General features: G+C 44.7%; 1 protein-coding gene across 3 annotated transcripts in view; it reads left to right on the top strand.

Annotated features, from left to right (window-relative positions):
• The window catches only part of LOC139364924 (semaphorin-6D-like), a 122466-nt gene that overhangs the window by 76208 nt on the left and 25170 nt on the right, over positions 1 to 21088 (top strand). For all 3 annotated transcript variants that reach the window (XM_071102176.1, XM_071102156.1, XM_071102166.1), the window contains 11 exons: positions 9523 to 9731; positions 12775 to 12889; positions 13258 to 13315; positions 14936 to 14992; positions 15407 to 15508; positions 17638 to 17728; positions 17994 to 18116; positions 18401 to 18489; positions 19283 to 19500; positions 20439 to 20570; positions 20765 to 20920. In XM_071102176.1, coding sequence (XP_070958277.1) covers positions 9584 to 9731; positions 12775 to 12889; positions 13258 to 13315; positions 14936 to 14992; positions 15407 to 15508; positions 17638 to 17728; positions 17994 to 18116; positions 18401 to 18489; positions 19283 to 19500; positions 20439 to 20570; positions 20765 to 20920 — 1289 coding nt within the window. In that variant the 5' untranslated portion in view covers positions 9523 to 9583. The remainder of the gene's footprint in view (positions 1 to 9522; positions 9732 to 12774; positions 12890 to 13257; positions 13316 to 14935; positions 14993 to 15406; positions 15509 to 17637; positions 17729 to 17993; positions 18117 to 18400; positions 18490 to 19282; positions 19501 to 20438; positions 20571 to 20764; positions 20921 to 21088) is intronic.

The raw sequence follows: 21088 nt of genomic DNA, 5'->3' as shown, positions 1-21088 counted from the left end.
CATCCTCATTTACAGCGACTGGTTCTTTCTCAGCACAACAGGGCTAGACTACATGTCCCCAGGACATAGTCTTGTCAGACAGGCCTGCGCTACCAACCCAAGCATTTTGATAGTACTTCAGACTGACACAATGTAGCCTTCAGCACACCGAGAAGAGCCTCACTTCACATTCTGTGTATGAGCAGCCAATGGTCATGGACTTTCTTGAGCTGAGAAAGAAGTGCCACAGCAATAACATGAGATATATGGAGCAAAAAGCTAAAAAAAAAAAAATTAAAAAGTTAATGATGTCCAGTTCATCCACATAACCCCGAACGTAGGGATGCCCTGATAATCCTATGCTCTCTCGCTCGCTCGCTCTCGCACTCTCTTTCTCTCCTGACTCTCCCTCAGGCAGTGTGTGATGGTGTTGTTAAGAGTGGCAGCCTGGTGGATCTGAATGGGAAGGGGTTTGATTATGGGATGCATGTTGGGAATGGGGACTGTTTGTAGCCAAGACAATGATAAAGCGTTTAATCTCCACAGGAACAGTGAAGCACGCAGGCATGATAATACCATTACAGCGAGGAGCATTCTACAGAACCCCTCCGCCGCTCCTCACCTGATTTATATGTCCCTTCATCAGCATCGACTTCTCAGATTGGAAAATCTTTCATTTATTAAAGAGGTCGGCCATTTTGTGCGCCAGCTGCTAAAGAACATACTGTTGTCACCAACCCGTCTTGCGTGCCCACTTCTTTTTAAATGTATTATATTTTCGGGTAATGTGACAAGGATGGATCTGGTGGGTGACGGCAGCGTGATTGCGGACGCTATTTATCTTCCTTTCACAACTACTCTGTCTCTAATGTTACGCCTGAGTCCTTGACTAGGTGCTTTCTACATGTTTTCATACGTGTCATTGTGTGCTTGTCCTGCATCCTAAGGGCTCTATCTATGGCTCTGACAAACATGGTACAGGTCCTTCAAACAGAATGAAAGATATATATTAAATTGGCACAATGCGCCTGAGATGAGTAAATTGAGGGGTTTGATTAATCTTTCTTCACTACCTCTAAAGTTCACTCGCAAATGAAACCTCCGGAACACCGTGACACTCAAAATTCACTTTGATAATTCATGTGTCTTCCAACTTTCAGAATTGGAATGCAGAGATTGAAGTGCAAACAGTGCACCCATCTAATTGGTGCCTGGGGAGGATCCATTTGCTGGAGAGCATAGAGAAAGATGGAGATCAAAGAGCTTTCTGTTAATAGAGATGTCGCATTCTCTCATTGTTCCCCACCTTAAATACGGAGACGGATACAAAGGCATCATCACAGCAGTCCTCAGCTCAAGCACCATTCAGTGCCTTAAAGAAAGGTTGCTCTCATACATGTTTTAAAACATTTTATTTACTTAATTGACCCCATTTCTAAGGGGCTCAGTCTCAATACCTTTCCTTGTAATGCCATGGTATAGAAGGGTAGAAAGAAAATAGCAAAGAACACTCCGTCTCCTTCATGAATTGTTACTTTCGTTATGTTAGAACATTAGTTATTAAACCTACTGTACAGTTCAAGGTTGCCAATAACCGTAAACTTTGTTTCTTCTATTTCTCATCGCTCTGCAGTGAGCATAATTATTGTTGTCCTTCAGAATCAGCCTGGCACCGATGCGCTGATAGACAGGCTTTATTTCTGCACTGGCAGCAGAACGAGGGCTCGCCAAGCCAGAGAACCACCGCAGTGCCTAATCAGAGCCGTGTGATGAGGGGGATCAGCACACACACACACACACACACACACACACTCTCTCACTCTCACTCTCAACGAGCCCAAATCTAATCACAGGGAGGCAGACCAGCCGCTTAGCTCGGTCACCCCGCCCATTAGCTTGCACCGCCACCCAAGGGGACCTGGCACCAGCAGGAAGACACATCTCCACCCCGCTGCTGCTCTTTACTGTACCACCAAGGCTGAACTCAGGGGTCCTAAGTGATAGGAGGGGCCAGGGATAGCCCCCCCCCCCCTGGTGGTAATAAAGAGCCGCCACTGGAGAACACTGAGCGATCAGCAACCTGATGAGCACTGACAGAGCTGCGTATTCACCTCATCCTCTCCTCCCGTTCTACTCTCCCTCGCTTATATTGGTGTGGCGCGTTTCATCTTTCCCAGCAGGAGTGTTTTGAATAGCATCTTCATCTGGCTGCTCTCTCTCCTCCACCCTCCTCTCCTCTCCCCTCCGGGCGGTCGGCAGTTCTGGTGAAATAATGATAGGCTCCGCTGGTACTATAGTCTACAAAGCGTAGTGGGAGGGAGCACTATCTCTTCCTATTGTTGACCTGTCAGAGGAGAGGACACTGCACGACAGCAGCGTTAATTTTGCCATATTTGTATATTGTGCATAAAAGCGAGGCCTTGAATACCGCTGACGTTGATGTTGAAGATAAGTTTAGTGTCAATACTGACAGTTTTGCTATTGTTTAAACTTAATTTAGCTCTATGACTGATGTGTCTTTTTTTGTTCTACCACCCGCATCAACACTGAAATATTAAAGCTGTTGACATACTGCATGTTATGATACAATGGTATGTCATACTGGTGAGCCTGTTATTTTTAAGCATGTACTGTACTGTGGGAGTTAAACTGTTGCTTTGTGAAATCAAGCTCTCAGAATTTTAACCTTCTCAAAAGCTGTCACTCCTGCTTGCAATGCAACTCTCTTCACCTTTTGACTTGTGCCAAACAACTGCCCCCTCCAGGTTTGAGAAAGTGCACTACTGCAATTGATAAAGAGCTTCACTGCCCTTCCCAATATGACTCATCCACAATCCCTCCACAATCCTTTCTCCACGGTGCTAGATAACCAAACACTTTCCCGCCCACCTTTAAAACACCCCTGAGGGGAATGTTTCTGAAGACTGGCCAGGTCACTCTATGCACGGGATGGCTCCTGCTGTGTGCTGTTGGGTCTGGGGGTGGCTGGTTTGGAGTACTGAAATAAATATGTAAAAATAGAAGCAAACACACACAATGACACCTCAACAAAAAAACGTAAACACAGACTCCTGTTCCCCCGCCTGGGTCTGTAGCAGCAGACTTTGAAGATCCAATTATGATGCCCTTGAGGGAATGACAGTGCTGGAGTTTCTGTCAATAGAGGTTCAGGTAGTGTTTCTCAAGAACACTTTGAATTATTGATGATGGGGAGATTGAGAGGAGGTAGATAACATTCGGTTTTTAGTTATGAGGTGGAGACGACGGGAGGAGGGTCGAGGAGGGAGCTTGAACGACATCTGCATTTTCCTGCCAGAAGGTCTGATGAGGTGACCCGGGGTTACACTCATCCGAAGATGTCACACTAGAAAGAGTAGAGGAAAATTGAGATGGCTAGATAGAAAGATGGATGGATGGATACTGTGGCTGGATGGATACTGTAGATGGATGGATACTGTGGATGAATGGATACTGTAGATGGATAGACAGAGAGAGGGATTTTCCAGTGAATTACAGGGCTTGTCTGAAGATAAAAAATAAATAATGAATATGAGGCAGACAAATGAAGAGGATAACCTTAGTGTGTGTCTGATCCGTCTCTCGCTGATAGCCTTTGGGGCTTTTTTCATCTCAAGTAGACAGAAAGACGATGGATGACGCTCTCAGCGGTTCTCCCGATCGATCGGACGACCGTCTCAGTGTCTGTGTCTCGCATAGATCCCTGTCTGAAGTCTGGCCAGCTCAACCCGCTGTGGCGGGATGCCTTACAGGTTTAGGCCCAGACTGGTGGCAGAGGCACTTTTCTCAGAGATTGATACCAGTAAACAGAAAGTAATGGGTGCCAGTTATTTTTCTATGTATCACTGCTGTAGTGTGTTTGAGTTGTCAACATCTCTCGGGTCCTTGAACATTGGTGAGATATTTCAAACCAATGTTTAGATGCTCCCTTTCAGTCTCATTTTTAGAGAGCCCTCAGCCCACGGTTACTGAACCTTTGCATGGACTTTGTACAGTATCACTTCTTCCTGTCGTACAACTTTAGTTGACTCTCACTGTAAACTTGATTCAGCCCTACATGATTCCTAGAGAGAGGAGCTGGTGGGGATGAGTTGGAGGCTTGATGCGCTGCCCGTGGCTAACAAACGGGCTTTAATCTGTGGGGACTCTTCCATGTGGAAGGCGTAGAGCACTCTTACGTAGGGTGACAATAGATGGCCCATCTCACAGGACAACCCGTCACTTTGTCTGAACCCTATGGGCGAGGAGGCCATCACAGCATCCCTTTGAGGCAAGTTGAGTGGCAGTGATGGCAGGGAGGGTCCTGACCTCCACTGACAGACACATCTCACCCTGGATGCCATGGTGCCCCGTATCTCCGCTCCCCTCTCCCAAACTCTTTCCTCCTGCCCATGCAACTGTCAGATAAAGACTATAAGGAGAGATTCCACGACACTGCCACCATCCGTTTGAAATGCAGATTCCAGAACTAAGGGACTATAGGGACCAAAAGGAAAGCAGCCAGCCGTCATTCCCTCTTGACCCAGCATGCTAATAGGGCTTTCAGAATGTTGTCACTGAGGCCTCCCTTGAGCCGCTCTCATGTTGCTACTGCAGGGCCTCTGAAATTCCCCATCAACTTCAACTGACATGTTGTTATTCAACAGCAAGTTTAAGTTTCTGTCCCTCATCTAGATCAAGTGTTGACTTCATTCACAGGACTTGGCCTGTCAAAGCCTGCCGATATTGCAACTCTGACACTGACATCCAACATTGTTGCACTCCTGCCCCAACTGAAAGTGGAATTCAGAAGTAACTGATAAAGAAGTGTTTAAAACTACTGTGAAAGTAGTTAAACCAGCAGAGGCTATAAACGTCCTGAAGCCTGCTGGCCTTGCTGGATGTGGTTGAACTTGTATAGGTGCTTTCAAAGACTCCAGTAAGTTAATTTATGAGCAACAGTAGGATGAACTCCAAGCACCACCAGCATGTAGCAGTCATCTGAAAATCACCCATAGAAATCTCCTCCGTATCCTGCGGGAGCTGTTCCCCAATTATTGTCCAATGTTCCTTGATCCCAATTCCAATTTGCCTCGGCGGTGTCTGTGTGGTTAGCCATTGGAAATCTAATTAGCGAAGTTCCTCTTTCTGAGGGGCTCATGTAGAGAGTTGAAAGGGCCCTCGGGCAGAAGAGGGGCTTGTTGAGAAGTAGCATCTAACACAAAGTCTACAGAAGGCGGAGAGTTGAGAATTCAGAGTGATAGGAGGAGCATCATACTTCCTGAAAACCGTAGGTGACTCATCAGCTGCATACATTGCTGCCACACTGAGCACTCTGTAGGGGAGTGGATGTCTCGGGGTAAGAGGAGAGTTGTCTGTGACTAGAAAACAGTCTCTATTCAGCAGCTAATTGTCAGCCTTGTGATGGTGCCTCATGGGACAGTGTTCAGGTATCAACAGTCAGATGAACTCTCAGAGAGTAGGGTAAGGATGATGTTGCCCAGGCTTAACGACGAAATCTTCTGTCGTAAGGTCACTCCTCGGATGAGTTTTCTTCCAATTAAGTTTTTGCACAGCAGAAAATGTATAAGGTGTTGGTCAAAATTTGTCAGAATGAAAAGAAAACTGAGTGCCATTTCCTGAGGTAACCACAGTCTTGAATAAACAATGTGCTTCCTCAGCTATGAGTTGTGAAGTTACCCTGTTGTCATTTCATTAATCACTCTATTGAGTAACTTATAATGTGAGAAATTACAACAGCATCCTGCTTCTATCAACTTGTAGATTTTCACACAGAACTGCTATTGATCAATGAATGACCTGTACTGTGTACTCCATGCACTTGGATGACTTTCTGGTTCTTTATCAAGCAGAAGAATGGCCATTACACAGTCTTAATCATTGGATCACTGAAAGTAAACCGACCAGAGAAAAGTCACGATAGCTAGGGGATACATGGTTAGAGAGCTAAACAGGATTCGCAGTGTTCCCTTTCCCAAATGAGGTAGACACACATCGACAAAGGCCTACACACTCCGACCACACACACATTCTGCGGCAGATCATCTGGCCCCCTGTCCCTGCTCATCGCCATGGTGATGTGATAGTCCCCAGCAGAGCCCTGGGTGGGTAATGGTCCATGAAGAGCAGGGGGTAATGTGCCTAATCGTGTCTGAAATGACAGAGGCCAGGGACATGCACCCTCATTATGTAGGCCCATGTATACTGGGGGTGGACTCATTCAATTCCTACTTCTCTTGGGCCCTGTGGCGTCCCGAGGCGGGGGGTGGGTGTTGGCTAGCTATCCCCCTGTTATCCAAAACCGTGAAGGGATTCGCCCCCCCAGTGAAACTGCAGCGGTGTTCAGTTTGTGAGGTCACAGCATATCAGAGGGGGTGGGTCTGCATTAGGATAATGCGCCTCTATTTAGTTTGTACGACAGGTGTTGGCAGAAAATAAACATCCCTGGAGCAGACAGGTGCATAAAGCGGTTGATTGAGGATAAAATTGGCATTTATTCTAATTGCATCTTTTTATGGAACTGTGGTCCCTGGCCAAACTGAAGCTGGGTCATAAAGATTGACTTGTTAAGGTTTATGTATGAATTAAAATGGATCCTTTTAAAAGATGACACCGTGGCCTCATCCACCCCTCATAAAGGCTCCCATTTTCTCATCATTAAGTTTCATTTTCGCACAGTGCTGTGAAAAAGCCCTCAAACCACCATCCTGAAGACATCTCATCAAACCACAGAACCATCACTGTGGTCTAATCCAAATGAATGTCAGATAATCAATGTGCGGCCCCAGCGGCCCTCAATTCCTTGCCCTACAAAGAGGACCAACTGCCAGTATCTCCCAGATGGCTTGACAAGTCCAGTTCATTAAAAACAAAACGATCCCATACATCCCATCCAAAACAGAAAACAGAGAGAGAGTGTGGGTCGGGATAAGCAGTGGCTTATATCCCATCGACAGCTGTCAGCACATCAGCCTGCCTCTCCATTCACTCTGTAAAAAGCAATTGATTAGATAAAGAAAACAGACAGCAACAAATTCCTAAAGGGTGCTGCATGGTTTACATGTTTATGGGGAGGGTGTGGTGTGTTTGTGTTTGTGACATGGCAAGTTTTGGCGGGCGGCATTCGGTGTGGCGGTAGCAGCTGGACCTTGGTATCGGGTTTTAGATCATGCCCCTGTCACTATGGAAATATCCCATTGAGAAGAAGCTGAAGAATTTACTGGTTGAGGCGATTAACAACATTAACACAATAGATGCTCCACAAGCAGGGCAATTTGAAGGCAGGCCCCAAATATATTTGTAAAATCACATCTTAAAAGTCTGTTAAATGAAGCCAGTGGCTTTATGGGGCTTGGGCATAGTGAGTCTCTGAGTTTAAGAAGAAGTTGACTTTGTCACTGTGGAATGTCTATGCATGTCTTTTAAAGAGGTGGAAGTCGGCCCCTGCTCTCACAGTGATGCTTACCATCACATCTGTCAGTCACTCAGCATGAAAGACTGGACGTGCCTCACATACAGTACGTTTCAAGTCTACATGATAGGGTTTTTTCTACCGTGTCACTGTCATCAAGCCCTAGATAAAGGCCTCTTGCCAAATCCCCACCACCAGCACCCGTCTGGAAGTGAACCCCAGGACAACAGTGTATGCATCAGATCAAAGGGACTTATGCTGGTTTATATTACATTACTGTAGCTAGGATTTAATTGGATTACGTTGGGCATTTCGTCATAGCATTTTCCACTTCCACAAGCTCCACATCCATCCCCAGCTGTGAGGCTCGTCAACGTGTGGAGAACTTCACAAACAGGAACCGCAACTATTCAGGGTGCTGCTGATAAACACGCCAAGAAGCTCATCCACTCAGTGCCTTTGTGTGGAAATCTGTGGAAGGTCCAGAAGCCTCAGAGGGTCTGTAGGGTCAGTGTATCTGTTGGTCTGTCTTGCATAAGCTCCTGCAGGCACTGTGCTTGTCTTGCTGTGAGTCATTTTTGCATTTTCCTGGCTTTATAGCCATTGGATAAATACTCTGCACTTGTCGATATTTGATCTCTGCCCCATCTCCATAACCTTTGATTTTCACACTCTACATGTTTATGACCGTCGGTCTAGTCTATGCATATTAATGAGAGCAGGGAGACAGTTATGCAAATAATTTTGTAGTTTTTATTGAGTTTATTTAGCATGTTTTAAACTGCGACTTTACCAAGTTTTTTTTTACTTCAAGATCCCTCAAGCATTTGCATAATCAGTATAAATGTGAGCATACTCTTTTAACTTGAGGCCATTGCTCAACCTTCAGAGCATTTACAAAGATATTGGATCATCAATGATATATTCAGATTAGATGGGGTGACAGTGGTGTTTTGGGGACATGCTGTTTGGCCTGCTCAGGCAGGAAGCCACCGCATCATATCCTGTTTGCTCAAGCTGTCTACCTCCTCTGAGAAGCCGAAAAGCCTGTGAGTTAATCCATTGGGAGTAATGTCCTCATATATCGCCCAGGCAGGACACGCGGGAGGCAGTAATTCATGAAGTAAACAGGAGCAGACACCGCCTCCCCTCGATTTATGACACTGTGATCATCGCTTGACCTCATCGCTAAATGCGAATCTCCTCTGAATCAGAATGAGGCAGCATGTTATCAATATTGATGGCGGTTCATATCTCTGTTGACTTTATTTTCAGCTCCCCATTTAAGAGTTGTGTGGCAGGATCGCATTGGTGAACTACATCAATCTGGGCTGTGCTGAGTTGAAACCCTTAGAGGACACGCTGCCCTTATTAAGTTGGTGCCAAAACACAGGTCACAGCATTCTGTAGATTTAGTTGCGCAATCCACATCCATCTGTCCCGGTCTCTCATCCCAGAAATCAAGCAGATGTGGTAATTAGCATTTAGAGACAATTCAGATCTGACACATAGCTTACCTGAGTGATTAATAATGCAGAGAGTAAACTTTGCTCAAACTTGAATCGTCTGACCTTCTTACAGGAGCCACTCATTTTTCCCATCTAGTCAAACAATTTATATATATTTTTTGTATATTAGGTGAAAGTGGGTACCTGTCACCTCCCCCTTGGGCCTGGTGTCTTGGTGCAGACAGTGGGGGTCGCGTTCCCCTGTGGGGGCGGTGGTTAATTGTGTGAAGTCACCTGTGAAAGACTGAAGGCTGGGAGTAAATGAGCCAGGTGTCCCAGTAAGGGGCCCTTGTGGCCTCACCTCTCTCTCTGTTCCTGTCCCTCTCCCTCTCTCTCTGTGTTCAGGCTGCCATCACAGTTCAGCTAACACTCAATCACAATGCCGCACTGGCAGTGAGCATCGCATGCTAATGAGAGCTTAGCATCCAAACTCAGAAAGTTCCAACAGCTACTGTAGAACTTGATAGCAGAATTATAGTGAGCATTATGAAGCCAACGCTGCTGTTGTAGTCATTCACATTAGCCTGTGACTGTTTTAACAGATAATGGTACAGCTAACTTTGGTTGTAGCTATGTTAACCTGTGTCTCACTCTCTCCTCTTCTAGGTGGTGGTGTGCCCGCTGTTGGCCATGCTGTTCTGGTGAGGTGTGGTAAACCCCTGCCAACATGAGGCTGGTGCCCCGGTCGCCTCGGCCCCTCCCCCTTCTGGCGGTGGTCCTGGCTCTAGCCTTCACAGCACTCTTACCTCACCTGGCCATGGGAGTCACACCCTTCCCCCAGGACCTGGAGCCAATCAGCATTGGGGAGAGAGAACGTGAGTGCAAGCCCATCATGATGCAATGTTGCTCCTTAGTTCAGGGGGGCATGAAGTTCTGATCTACCGTTAAAGGGCAGCATCATGTCTAGTTGTATGTACACATATTTTGTCAGTTGTCTTACAGATCTATGTCAGTAATAGGATGACGACTTCAAATACATAATTGCCACTATCGAAATAAAATGGCTATACATTTTAGCTATATGACATAATACAGTGTCTGATTGGGCCACACGTACAGCCCGTCAGTGGCACGTGTGGTCAGGAGGTCCTGGCCAGCCCCATTTATTTAAGAGGTGACAGAGACTGAGGCCTTGCGCTTTAATTTATCTATCTGGAGGAGTGGAACATTAGCATAAATAGCCACGCTAATAGATCTATATTTGGAGCCCATCTCAGGTGTAATGAGGGCCATTTATCAGCAGGTCTGTAGGTAACTGGGCGTCAGAACCCCTCACAACTCCCCAGGATGTCCATTATGTATGGTAATACATCCAGCACCCAGCTCCACCTCCGACATCATCTCCCTCGCAGAGGCTAATTGGAGGAACTGGGTTAGTGGTTTCCATGGCGACACGGTGGCCGAAACTTTAAAGGTAGTGAATGTGCTGAGGAGTAATTAAAGGAACGAGCGAGCGTTCGCCGGGGTGGACTTATCCCGCTCCCTTTCTGCCCCACAGCGAATCACTGCTCTGCTTGACCCAATCGCCCCGGAGTTAAAATCTTTAAACAGTCGAGCCGGACTTGCTTAGTTGGGGGAAAGATGCTTCCCCTGAGGAGATTAAAATGGGACACTATCTGAAATTACAGAGGTTAAATTGGACGGGAAGGCCTAAGCCAGAGGTGTCAATCTCATTTTTCCCAGGGATCACATTCGGTCTTCATCGAGGTCCGGAGGGCTGCACTGATAATTTGTTACATTTCCTTTCCGTCAAAATGTGCTAGAAATTGCTCCCTGACTGTCTAGTGATTTTTAGCGTGCTGGACAATCAAGAAACTGTATGAATATAGGTCCATCATTTGTACACCGTTTAGAATTTTTGTTTTGTCATTTCAAAGTATATTGAGTTCATTTCTCAAAGTATATTGAGCGTGGGGCCTAGGATTGAGCCTTGGGGTACTCCCTTGGTGACAGGCAGTGGCTGAGACAGCATATGTTCTGACTTTATACACTGCAATCTTTGAGAGAGGTGGGTAGCAAACCAGTCCAAAGACCCCTCAAACACCAATACTCCTTTGCCGGACTACAAGAATGGAATGGTCTACCGTATCAAAAGCTTCAGCCAAGTCAATAAAAATAGCAGCACACCATTGCTTAGAATCAAGGGCAATGGTGACAACATTGAGGACCTTTGAGGTTGCAGTGACACGTCCATAACCTGAGCGGGAACCAGATTGCATACTAGAGATAATACTATAGATATCAAGAAAGCCAGTCAGTTGATTATTGACAAAAAAAAAATCCAACACTTTTGATAAATAAGGCAAAATAGAAATAGGCCTATAACAGTTAGGATCAGCTTGATCTCCCTTTTAAATAAAGGACGAACTGTGGCTGCCTTCCAAGCAATGGGAACCTCCCCAGAAAGGAGAGACATGCTTGGCGATGATAGGGGAAGCAACCTTAAAGAAGAAAGGGTCTAAACCATCTGACCCAGATGTTTTTGGGGGGTCAAGTTTAAGGAGCTCCTTTAGCACCTCGTGACCGCCTGCAGGGAGAAACTTTGTAGCGGGGCAGGGGGAAAAAAAGGAGGAGTATCAGGGCTAGTCGCATGAGAAGGGGTGGGAGATGAGGAAATTTTGGACAGGCAAGGAGGCATGGCTGAGTCAAATAGGAATCCTGACTTAATGAAGTGGTGATTTAAAGAGCTCAGCCATGTGCTTCTTGTCAGTAACAACCACATTATCAACATGAAGGGACATGGGCAGCTGTGAGGAGGAGGGTTTATTCTCCAGGTCTTTAACCGTTTTCCAGAACTTGTTGTGGTTAGACCCACAGAGAGAGAACTGCTCCTTAAAGTAACTAACTTTGGCCTTCCGGATAGCCTGAGTGCACTTATTTCTCATTTGCCTGAACGAGAGCCAGTCAGCCTGAGTATGCGTGTGCCAAGCCTTTCGCCAAATGCAATTCTTGAGGTGGAGTAACTCTGCAAGATCATGGTCGAACCAGGGGCTGAACCAGAGGATGGTTTGTTAATAATATCACTGAAAATATCAAAAAATAAGTTCCAAGTGTCTTCGACAGAGGGGGCGGGATCAAGCTGATTCTATACCATTTTACAGAGGCCAGTTCATGAAGGAAGGCTTACTCATTAATGTTTTTTTAGCAAGCGTCTATGACAAATCAGGACAGGTCTGTTTCACTGAGCAGCCATTACGAACACAGGCTGTAAAACAGTGATCACTACGGTCAACACACAAAACACCAGACTCATACCGATCAGGATTATTTGTGAGGATAACATAGAGGAGAGTTGCATTTTCTGGGTGTTTGGAGTCATCCCTTGTGGGATTGGTAATAATCTGAGAAAGATTTAGGGAGTCCCATTTGCTTTAGGACTTGGTCAGGTGGTTTAAGCATGTCCCAGTTGTTGCAGTGTTTTTGTTTTGTCCAGCTCTTGTGATAAACTTAGGGTCTGGCGATGCTTCCCACTCCCCCCTTTTATTTTACACAGTTAAGTGTATTATCTCTAGCAGCACAGAATAGAGTCATGGGATAGCCCACAAAAACAACCACCTGACAGTTAAAACAAATTGCAATCTGGGCATCTGCAGCAAATGTGGGGCAAAGGAAAAGCATCCAAAATAGAAACTGAGAAAGCATACTGCAATCAGAGGGTTTTATCAAGTCAAAAACCAATTTTTCTCTCTCTCTCTCTTGTACTCAAACAATCTCTATTTTTGTGCTTGAATTCACCCTATTTTCAGATTCACACACTTGATTTTTTTAGTGCCTGGTTTGTCGTTATGGAGATGTTTTTTCCCCAGATGAACACTGTCACTGAACTGAGCTTGCTACTCTTTCCCCCTCCCCATGCAGACTCCTACCTGTACCCAAGCTTCCAGGGCCTCATGTCAGACAACGATACAGTACGACTGGGCCTGGACTTCCAGAGGATGCTCCGGATCAACCACATGCTCTACATCGCAGCCAGGTCAGTCAACACGCCTCTCAGTATTGTTCACCTAACTTTAATGCACTGGACTGCCTTACATTATCCCTGTATTGACAGCTCTTCATTGAATCCCTTTGTATTATTTCTGTCATTATATCAGTCAACCGTATTGGATAGCTCCTGTTACGTTCATATTGTCATACAGTAGGTTCATTATCTAAAAGGTTCCTCAGGCTCAGCAAGAAGCCATTCTACATCAATAAGCCTGCATTAAAGAGCTTTGTGACTGACCCTAATCAATCTACTTTAGGCTAAGAACAGGCAGCTTGGGTGTGGTGTGGTGGGATTGGGTTTCAGGGCATAGAGGAGACGGCTTCAAATGTGTTCTGACGTTTGACCTCTTACAGGGATCATGTGTTTGCTGTCAGTCTCAGCGCCTCCTCTGAGCAGATCGTCCCACAACAGGTAAGCCTTATGTTGTCTTTACAAACACATCGTTTACATGAGTTATGACCTCATGGGTCATAGACTAGTGTATCATTGCAGCTGGCTGGACATAACTGGTGGTTCAATGGCTCCTACTTTTCTGCTCATCTTTTAAATATAGTTTATTTGTGTTGTTTTCTTCTTACTCAGCCAATCTCTTCATTCATGCAGATATGAGGCCATTTCACTTCAGACAGATATCCAATAGAAGTCATGTCGTGCACTCCTGGTTTTGAAGTGCTGTGCTCTCTCTCTCCCATCTGAATCGCATTTGTCAAACATGATTGCACTTAAATAAAAATCACTTTAAGGCTTGTGTTTGCTTGTGCCTATCGTATTTAGATTCATTTACTGCATGAGTCATCCCTATAAGGGACCCACTCAACATCAATGAGATCTAACGTTATTGATGTACATGATTGCAGTGGAAATACATGAGAGGAATGATGTGTAGTGCAGAGAATTGTCGGAAGAGAAAGTATGTATTTTAAAGGAAGTTAGGAGAACTAAGAATATGTGCATTGCATAGTACATAGTACATAGTTCATTGGTCATCAGCCATATTACCAACCTGGCTTTCTGACTTTCCCATGCTTCTTATCGGTCTCAGTGAGCTCATTAGTGTGCGGCTGAGTCATAATCAAAAACCTAGGGTCTGCTTCATCATGGATCTATTCCTTTTCTATGGCCCAGTTTCAGTTCTAATCCCCAGTCTCCTCACCAGACCCTTCATGATCCCCCACTCAGAGATACTGTATTTCAAAGGCCTGGATGGGTATAAGCAATAAATAGCTAACTCCACCTCACTCTGCCAGAGGTCTAGGGGGAACTATTAGCATATTGCTGACGTCTATCCTATTTATCCTATCATATTGGATTTTCAATAGGGAAGTGAGAAGAGCCTTGGGGGAAACATTTCACTCCACTTTAAGGCCCAGAAGGGTAGCAGTTGAGTCTTGAGCCAAAAGGGGGATTTCACTTTAGTCTCTGGAGAAATCTTATTTCCCAGCATGCCCCATGGTGTTGATGAGTTTGATGAGTTTGGCGCTCCTGCAGGGAGGACAGCGGGGTCAGTAAATCACCCTTCCAGTCAGTCGGCAGTGGAACAGTGGATCTGCACTGGTGGGCAGTGCATTAAACCACCTTCAACCAGGCGACCTTGTTAACAAGTTGATGGATTTCGTCCTATTCACTCCACTAGCGGGGGGTCAATGCTAGGAGATAAGGACATCCAGGAGGACCATAGATAGCTAGTATCAGGGCAATCTACTTCCCATAGGAATGCATTGCAGATTCTTTTCTGATTCCTTGATCTTCTTGTTGGTCGAATTATCCATAGAGATGTCTTGTTGTTAAGAAGTACATGTGGATTGTGATGGATTGTATGGGTGATGGGTTGTAAGAGAGGAACAATAGTCTTTAGTTGCACGCTGACAAAGTTAGACACAGCTCCTCAGGTGTTTCAGATGTTTGTCTGTCTGATTGTTTGTTTGTCAGAAGCTTTTTTTTCATCACAGCTGTCTCCTAATAGCATTTGAATGGCTGGGTGAAAAAAGGGTCTCTTTCTTGCTCTGACAGTTGGTTGTCTGTGTGTTGCAGAAATTGACTTGGAAGACAAAGGATGTGGATAAATGCACAGTGAGAGGGAAGAACAGCGTGAGTATCTCTCTCCCTTTTCTTTCTTTCTTTCTTTCTTTCTTTCTTTCTTTTTTCTCTCTGTTTCTCGCTCTCTGACTGTCTGTTATTTGATGTGGGAGGGTAGCACTAACAATAGCATAGATTGCTTATCAAAATCGGCACCACAGGTATCTGTAGTTCCAGAACCAGTCTGTGGCACAAGCAGCGTCAGCCTCCCAGAGCTCTAGTGAAACCATAGAGATCAGCACAGGGATTATGGGAATGACAAGAATAGGAACAGAAGTATGACTGAGAGGGTGTGCGTGTGTACACTTAGCAAAATGCAATTCAGTGCATAATAAGCTGTGCAATGACACTGCATGTGGGGTGATAACACCAGCAGCCAGTAGTCACATTGCCGTCCTCTGAAACCCAGCCGTATCCCTTTGACAGGATGAGTGCTACAACTACATCAAAGTTCTGGTCCCACGCAACGACGAGACGCTATTTGCCTGCGGTACCAACGCCTTTAACCCCACCTGCCGCAACTACAAGGTAGGACACTACACCTCAGTCACCTTTCGATCTAAAGCCCCCAGCTCCATACCCAGCACTGTTCTGAAACCTAACAGATGGGGTAAATAAGCTTAGTTTAAAAAAATTGTTGAACCAATGTCAAAGTGCTCTTTTCCATAACATGGGGTGGTTTAGCGGTTAAGGGCGCTGCATTCAGAGCATATGCCTACAGGTGTTGACATACTGACTTTCTCCTAACTTTTTGGGAGAAAAAAAAGTGTCCTCTCTATCTACAGTATAAAATCATCAAGTCAACGTTGTCGTGCACAGATAGGGCTCCAGATTGCATCAACACTTCAAAGGAGTACTGCTATCCTGGATGTTGATGGAGAAACATGTTGACTCAACCAAGGTTGGCAGCGGTCTGTTGACTGAACACAGATCCATGATGATAATAACAGTCTTTATTTACACATCTGAGGAATAAACTGCAACCGCAGATTTGAGATCATCATCCTCCGAGGGACAGAGTGGGGGAAAGAGAGGGAGGGAGAAAGCGAGAGAAGGGAGGGGAGAGAGAAAACAAAACTTGCTTGAAAACTGGAGTCAGAATCCCAGGAGAGCCACTACTTTAGTTCCAAAAGAACTCACGCCACCTAGTCTCAATGGCTATCTGACTGCTCAAATGATTAACAACCCAAAGTGTGCAAGAGCGAGATCTCGGCTAAGTGGAAACATACAAAGGAAAATAGCGATACGTTAATCGTGACAACGGTGCGTAGATGGACTCATACTCCCCAGGATGTCTACCAATACAAAAGAAGTCTGGTTGAGCTGAGATGACATCACGGTTCTGGGCAATGATTCACGGTGTGTTTTTTGGAAGAGGGAACGTAACGTCTACAGTCTGAGAAGTCCACTGGGGAGCTGACTAAATCCATACAGACCACTGCAGAAGATTTACCTTTTCCGCCATAGACTCCCAATGGAAGACGTTGATTTACCCTTTATCCAGAACAAATTCCTCTCCCTGTCCCGCTCCCTCCCGGCTCGGAAAAACCGGGAGCGATGTCTACCCGGAGAACTGGGAATAGTGTGCTGAAGTTGAAATCATATCATGCAATCTGTCTGCAGCATTCCTTAGAAAGACTGAGAAGGGCAGTGGGGTCAGGAGCGGGTCTGTTAGGGTGAAGGGGATTGGATTGTGGGTGTGGACGGTTGGAAGATGTTTTATTTTGCACAGAGTGCATTTTCCATGTAAATTGATCGCCACAAAACACTCTGCCCAATGAGCCAGCTGGATCAAAGACAGAGGTTGTGTGATCAGGTGGTAGTTAGACCAGGAAGTGAAAACCTGTAGCCTCTAGTCTAAATAACACTGTATTGAAGCCCCAGAACCATGGTTTAGCAGACAGATCAGAGATATAACAGCCACAGTAGCATTGGTGGATGTCTCACTTGGAGTGTACCCATAGGGAACTCTGAGCAATGACACAGCATTAAATATAAACACACATGTTGACGGCTGTCACTGTGTGTGTTTGTGAAGGCTGGTGTGCTGGAGCTGCCGAGAATGACCTTTCCTCCGGGTCGCATTCTGCCACTCCCTTCCCCCACCCCAGCGGGATTCACACGTATTGTCTGAGCCGAGGTTTACGACCTTGTTATGGTGGGGCAGGAATAGCTGCTAAAGATCTGTGGTTAGGAGATACTGTCTCCTCACAGTGCTACCAGAGTAGCAGCCATAGAGCAGGCTGACAGGAGTGTTACTCCTGACCTTTTGACTTCACTGTTGTTACAATGCAGTGTAAAACGTACTAAATAAAAGGTATCTTTATGACACGTGTTCCTATTTATTCATCAGGATTGACTAGAGGCTCATTCTGTCCATGACTTTAAGGGGTTGACTTTATAACTTGGTAGTTAGCCGTAAAGCTAACCTGATATAAAACAGAACAATACTCAAGTTTGGACTGAATCGATTTTTCAGTAAAGGGGAAATATTAAACTTAATAACAACTGCAAACAATGACCTAGTTATTTTAGTTGAGGTTTTTCAATATAAGCTCCGTGGCGTATTTCTTTTTAGTTACACTCCTATAAATAGCTTTATGAAGTACTCTCTTCCCTCTCTGAGTCCTCTCTTCTTTCGTCCCTCTCTCTCCCAGATGTCCACACTGGAACAGGACGGTGAGGAAGTGGTGGGTCAGGCCCGCTGTCCCTTTGAGTCTCGCCAATCCAACGTCGGCCTCTTCGCTGGTGAGTTGCTCTGGACAGAGACAGAGAGACATGTCAGCTGGGGGCAGCAACTTGATCAGTAAACCTGCCCTCAATCTTGCCAATTTGCCAGTGACATTTAGACATAGTTCACACAGTGTTATTGAGAGCAGCACAGCCCCTACATGAAATGTAGCCAAGAGATGAAAATACACATTGGGAGGCATGGGTTTCTAGTCTTCACTGCAATTGTGTTCATTTGAAAAAAAGCATGCCTTTCTTAAATGAGTTATTTTGTACCTCTCAGGTGGCGATTTCTACTCGGCCACCATGACAGACTTCCTGGCGAGTGATGCAGTAATTTACCGTAGTCTGGGAGAGAGCAGCCCGGTACTTCGTACCGTGAAGTACGACTCCAAATGGCTACGAGGTGAGCACCTGGCCTTGGCCTCAGGTCTTAATTTGAAACAACATGTGAATTTACCTTCCTCAATCTTCCTTCTGAATTCTTCTCAGTTTTGCATTGCCACATATCATGAAATATTTGTATGCAGTACATTACATATTAGTGGTATTTCATTCTAAATCAATGTGTGGTATCCACTTGAGTGATGTTTCCTACCAAAACACTGACTGCCTAATGCATTATTATTGTGAATACCAAGTAGTACAGTCAGTTCTACTGTTTCATATTTCTCCCTTTTGTCTCCTCAGAGCCTCATTTCCTCCATGCCATTGAGTACGGGAACTATGTGTACTTCTTCTTCAGTGAGATTGCTGTGGAGTACACCACACTTGGCAAGGTAAGACAGTTGTAATTCAAGGGTCTGAATATTTATGTAAATAATATATCTTTTTTATTTTTTTAAATTTATAAAAATTCAGAAACTGTTTTCGGCTTTTCCATTATGGGGTATTGTGTGTAGATTGATGAGAATTTTTTATTTAACCCATTTTAGAATAAGGCCGTAACGTAACAAAATGTGGAAAAAAGTGAAGGGGTCTGAATAGTTTAGTGCCACAAATAAGGGGTCGAATAAATTTTTTTTTAAACGTAATAGTTTCCTGATCTTTTTTTTATCCCCCTCAGATATAGGACAGACACTTCAAAATAAACTTCCTTTTTGATATTTTTGGGGGGACTATCTGTTGTTCCATGTATAGAATCTGCTATTCAATGCATTTGTATGGGCTAATAGCAGTAAGCCAAATTAAATTTTTCACCAAATCATTTTTGTATATATTTCTTTGATACTTCAAGGTGTTTTAAATTTCAAAATCAAATAGATAAATGATCCTTCGTATGACCTTAAAACAATTCCATTTAGCTTAGTAGAATCTCCCCTTGTTTCAACTGTATGTGTGATATGTGCTGTCTGGAGGGGTTGAGAACACAAAACTTATTTTGTTGTAACATATGGACAATAACGTTGGATTGTATTGGATAGGCTGCAATGTAATGTCAAATGTGAAACAATGTCATGTCATGACACTGTGTTATGTTACTGAATGAACACAAAAGGAATTAAAATCTGTGGAAAATCCTATAAAGATATTCCTCTAACCCCCCCCCCCCCCCCCCCCCCCCCCCATCAGGTTGTGTTCTCCAGAGTGGCTCGTGTATGTAAGAACGACAACGGAGGTTCTCCCAGGGTTCTAGAGCGTTACTGGACGTCGTTCCTCAAAGCGAGGCTCAACTGCTCTGTGCCGGGCGATTCCTTCTTCTACTTTGACGTTCTGCAGTCGCTGACCAACGTGCTGCAGATCAATCTCAGACCAGCCGTGCTGGGGGTCTTCACTACACAGGCCAACAGGTCAGTCACAGTACCAGGCAGCAACATGACAGACCACCATACAGATATACAGTACATACTCATACAATGAGTATAATGAGGTTTTACTGTACCTCTTTTTATAGAAAATATAAATTAAAAAACAGCCAAATGCTTTCATAGAAGATAATGCTCACATTTGCAATATCCTACCCCTTGTATATTTTTAAAAGCTTATTTTATAAGATTGTTGTTTAATGTCCTATACAACCTTGGGCAGCAGTCTTGAATGTTTTTATAGTTATACAATCCATTATAACCTGGGTTAATATGGGCCTTTCCCATTTTTTAAAATGTTTTTTATTTCACCTTTATTTAACCAGGTAAGCAAGTTGAGAACAAGTTCTCATTTACAATTGCGACCTGGCCAAGATAAAGCAAAGCAGTTCGACACATACAACAACATAGAGTTACACACATAGAGTAAAACAAACATACAGTCAATAATACAGTAGAAAAATAAGTCTATATACGATGTGAGCAAATGAGATAAGGGAGGTAAAGGCAAAAAAAGACCATGGTGGCGAAGTAAATACAATATAGCAAGTAAAACACTGGAATGGTACATTTGCAGTGGAAGAATGTGCAAAGTAGAAATAAAAATAATGGGGTGCAAAGGAGCAAAATAAATAAATACAGTAGGGGAAGAGGTAGTTGTTTGGGCTAAATTATAGATGGGCTATGTACAGGTGCAGTAATCTGTGAGCTGCTCTGACAGCTGGTGCTTAAAGCTAGTGAGGGAGATAAGTGCTTCCAGTTTCAGAGATTTTTGTAGTTCGTTCCAGTCATTGGCAGCAGAGAATTGAAAGGAGAGAAAGGAAGAATTGGTTTTGGGGGTGACCAGAGAGATATACCTGCTGGAGCGCGTGCTACAGGTGGGTGCTGCCCATGACAGATGTCTCTGTTGTTTTCCTCATCAGTATCACAGGCTCAGCAGTATGTGCATTCTACATGGACGACATTGAGAAGGCTTTCAACGGGAAGTTCAAGGAGCAGAGGAACAGTGAGTCAGCCTGGACACCCGTGCCTGAGGAGCAGGTACCCAAACCCAGGTAAGACCAACACATGTGAGTGGGAACTTTGACAACCTCCGTCCAGACAAATTTACTTTATTCCAGTGTAAACACTGTCAACAAAAGTTTGCATCTACAGTATTATATTCCCTCACTGTGAGTTCTTAGTAAATCTAGCCCACTGACTTTGAAACTCCACTGACTAACTTCTGCCCCTCCTCTCGGTCTCACAGACCAGGCTGCTGTGCCGGCGACGGCTCTGCTGCTGCCTACAAGTCATCCACGACCTTCCCCGACGACACCCTGACCTTCATCAAGAACCACCCCCTGATGGACGAGGCTGTTCCCTCCGTCAACCACCGGCCCTACTTCACACGCACAACCAGCAGGTAGTAACAGGGTGGATGGAGGGATGAAAAGATGGATAGATAAAAGGGAAAATCGATGGGTAGAAAACTTGGTCCCTTGTCTCAACATGAAAAGCCCATTAAATATAAAAGTTTGATGCAGTCAGGATGAGGCCTTCCATAACACCACATCAAAGATAGACCCAAAAA

The sequence above is a fragment of the Oncorhynchus clarkii genome, chromosome 2 (assembly GCF_045791955.1).
Source record: "Oncorhynchus clarkii lewisi isolate Uvic-CL-2024 chromosome 2, UVic_Ocla_1.0, whole genome shotgun sequence".
NCBI classification, from domain to species: domain Eukaryota; kingdom Metazoa; phylum Chordata; class Actinopteri; order Salmoniformes; family Salmonidae; genus Oncorhynchus; species Oncorhynchus clarkii.
Note: the sequence above shows the minus strand (reverse complement) of the source record. Positions and strands in the feature narration are given on the sequence as shown.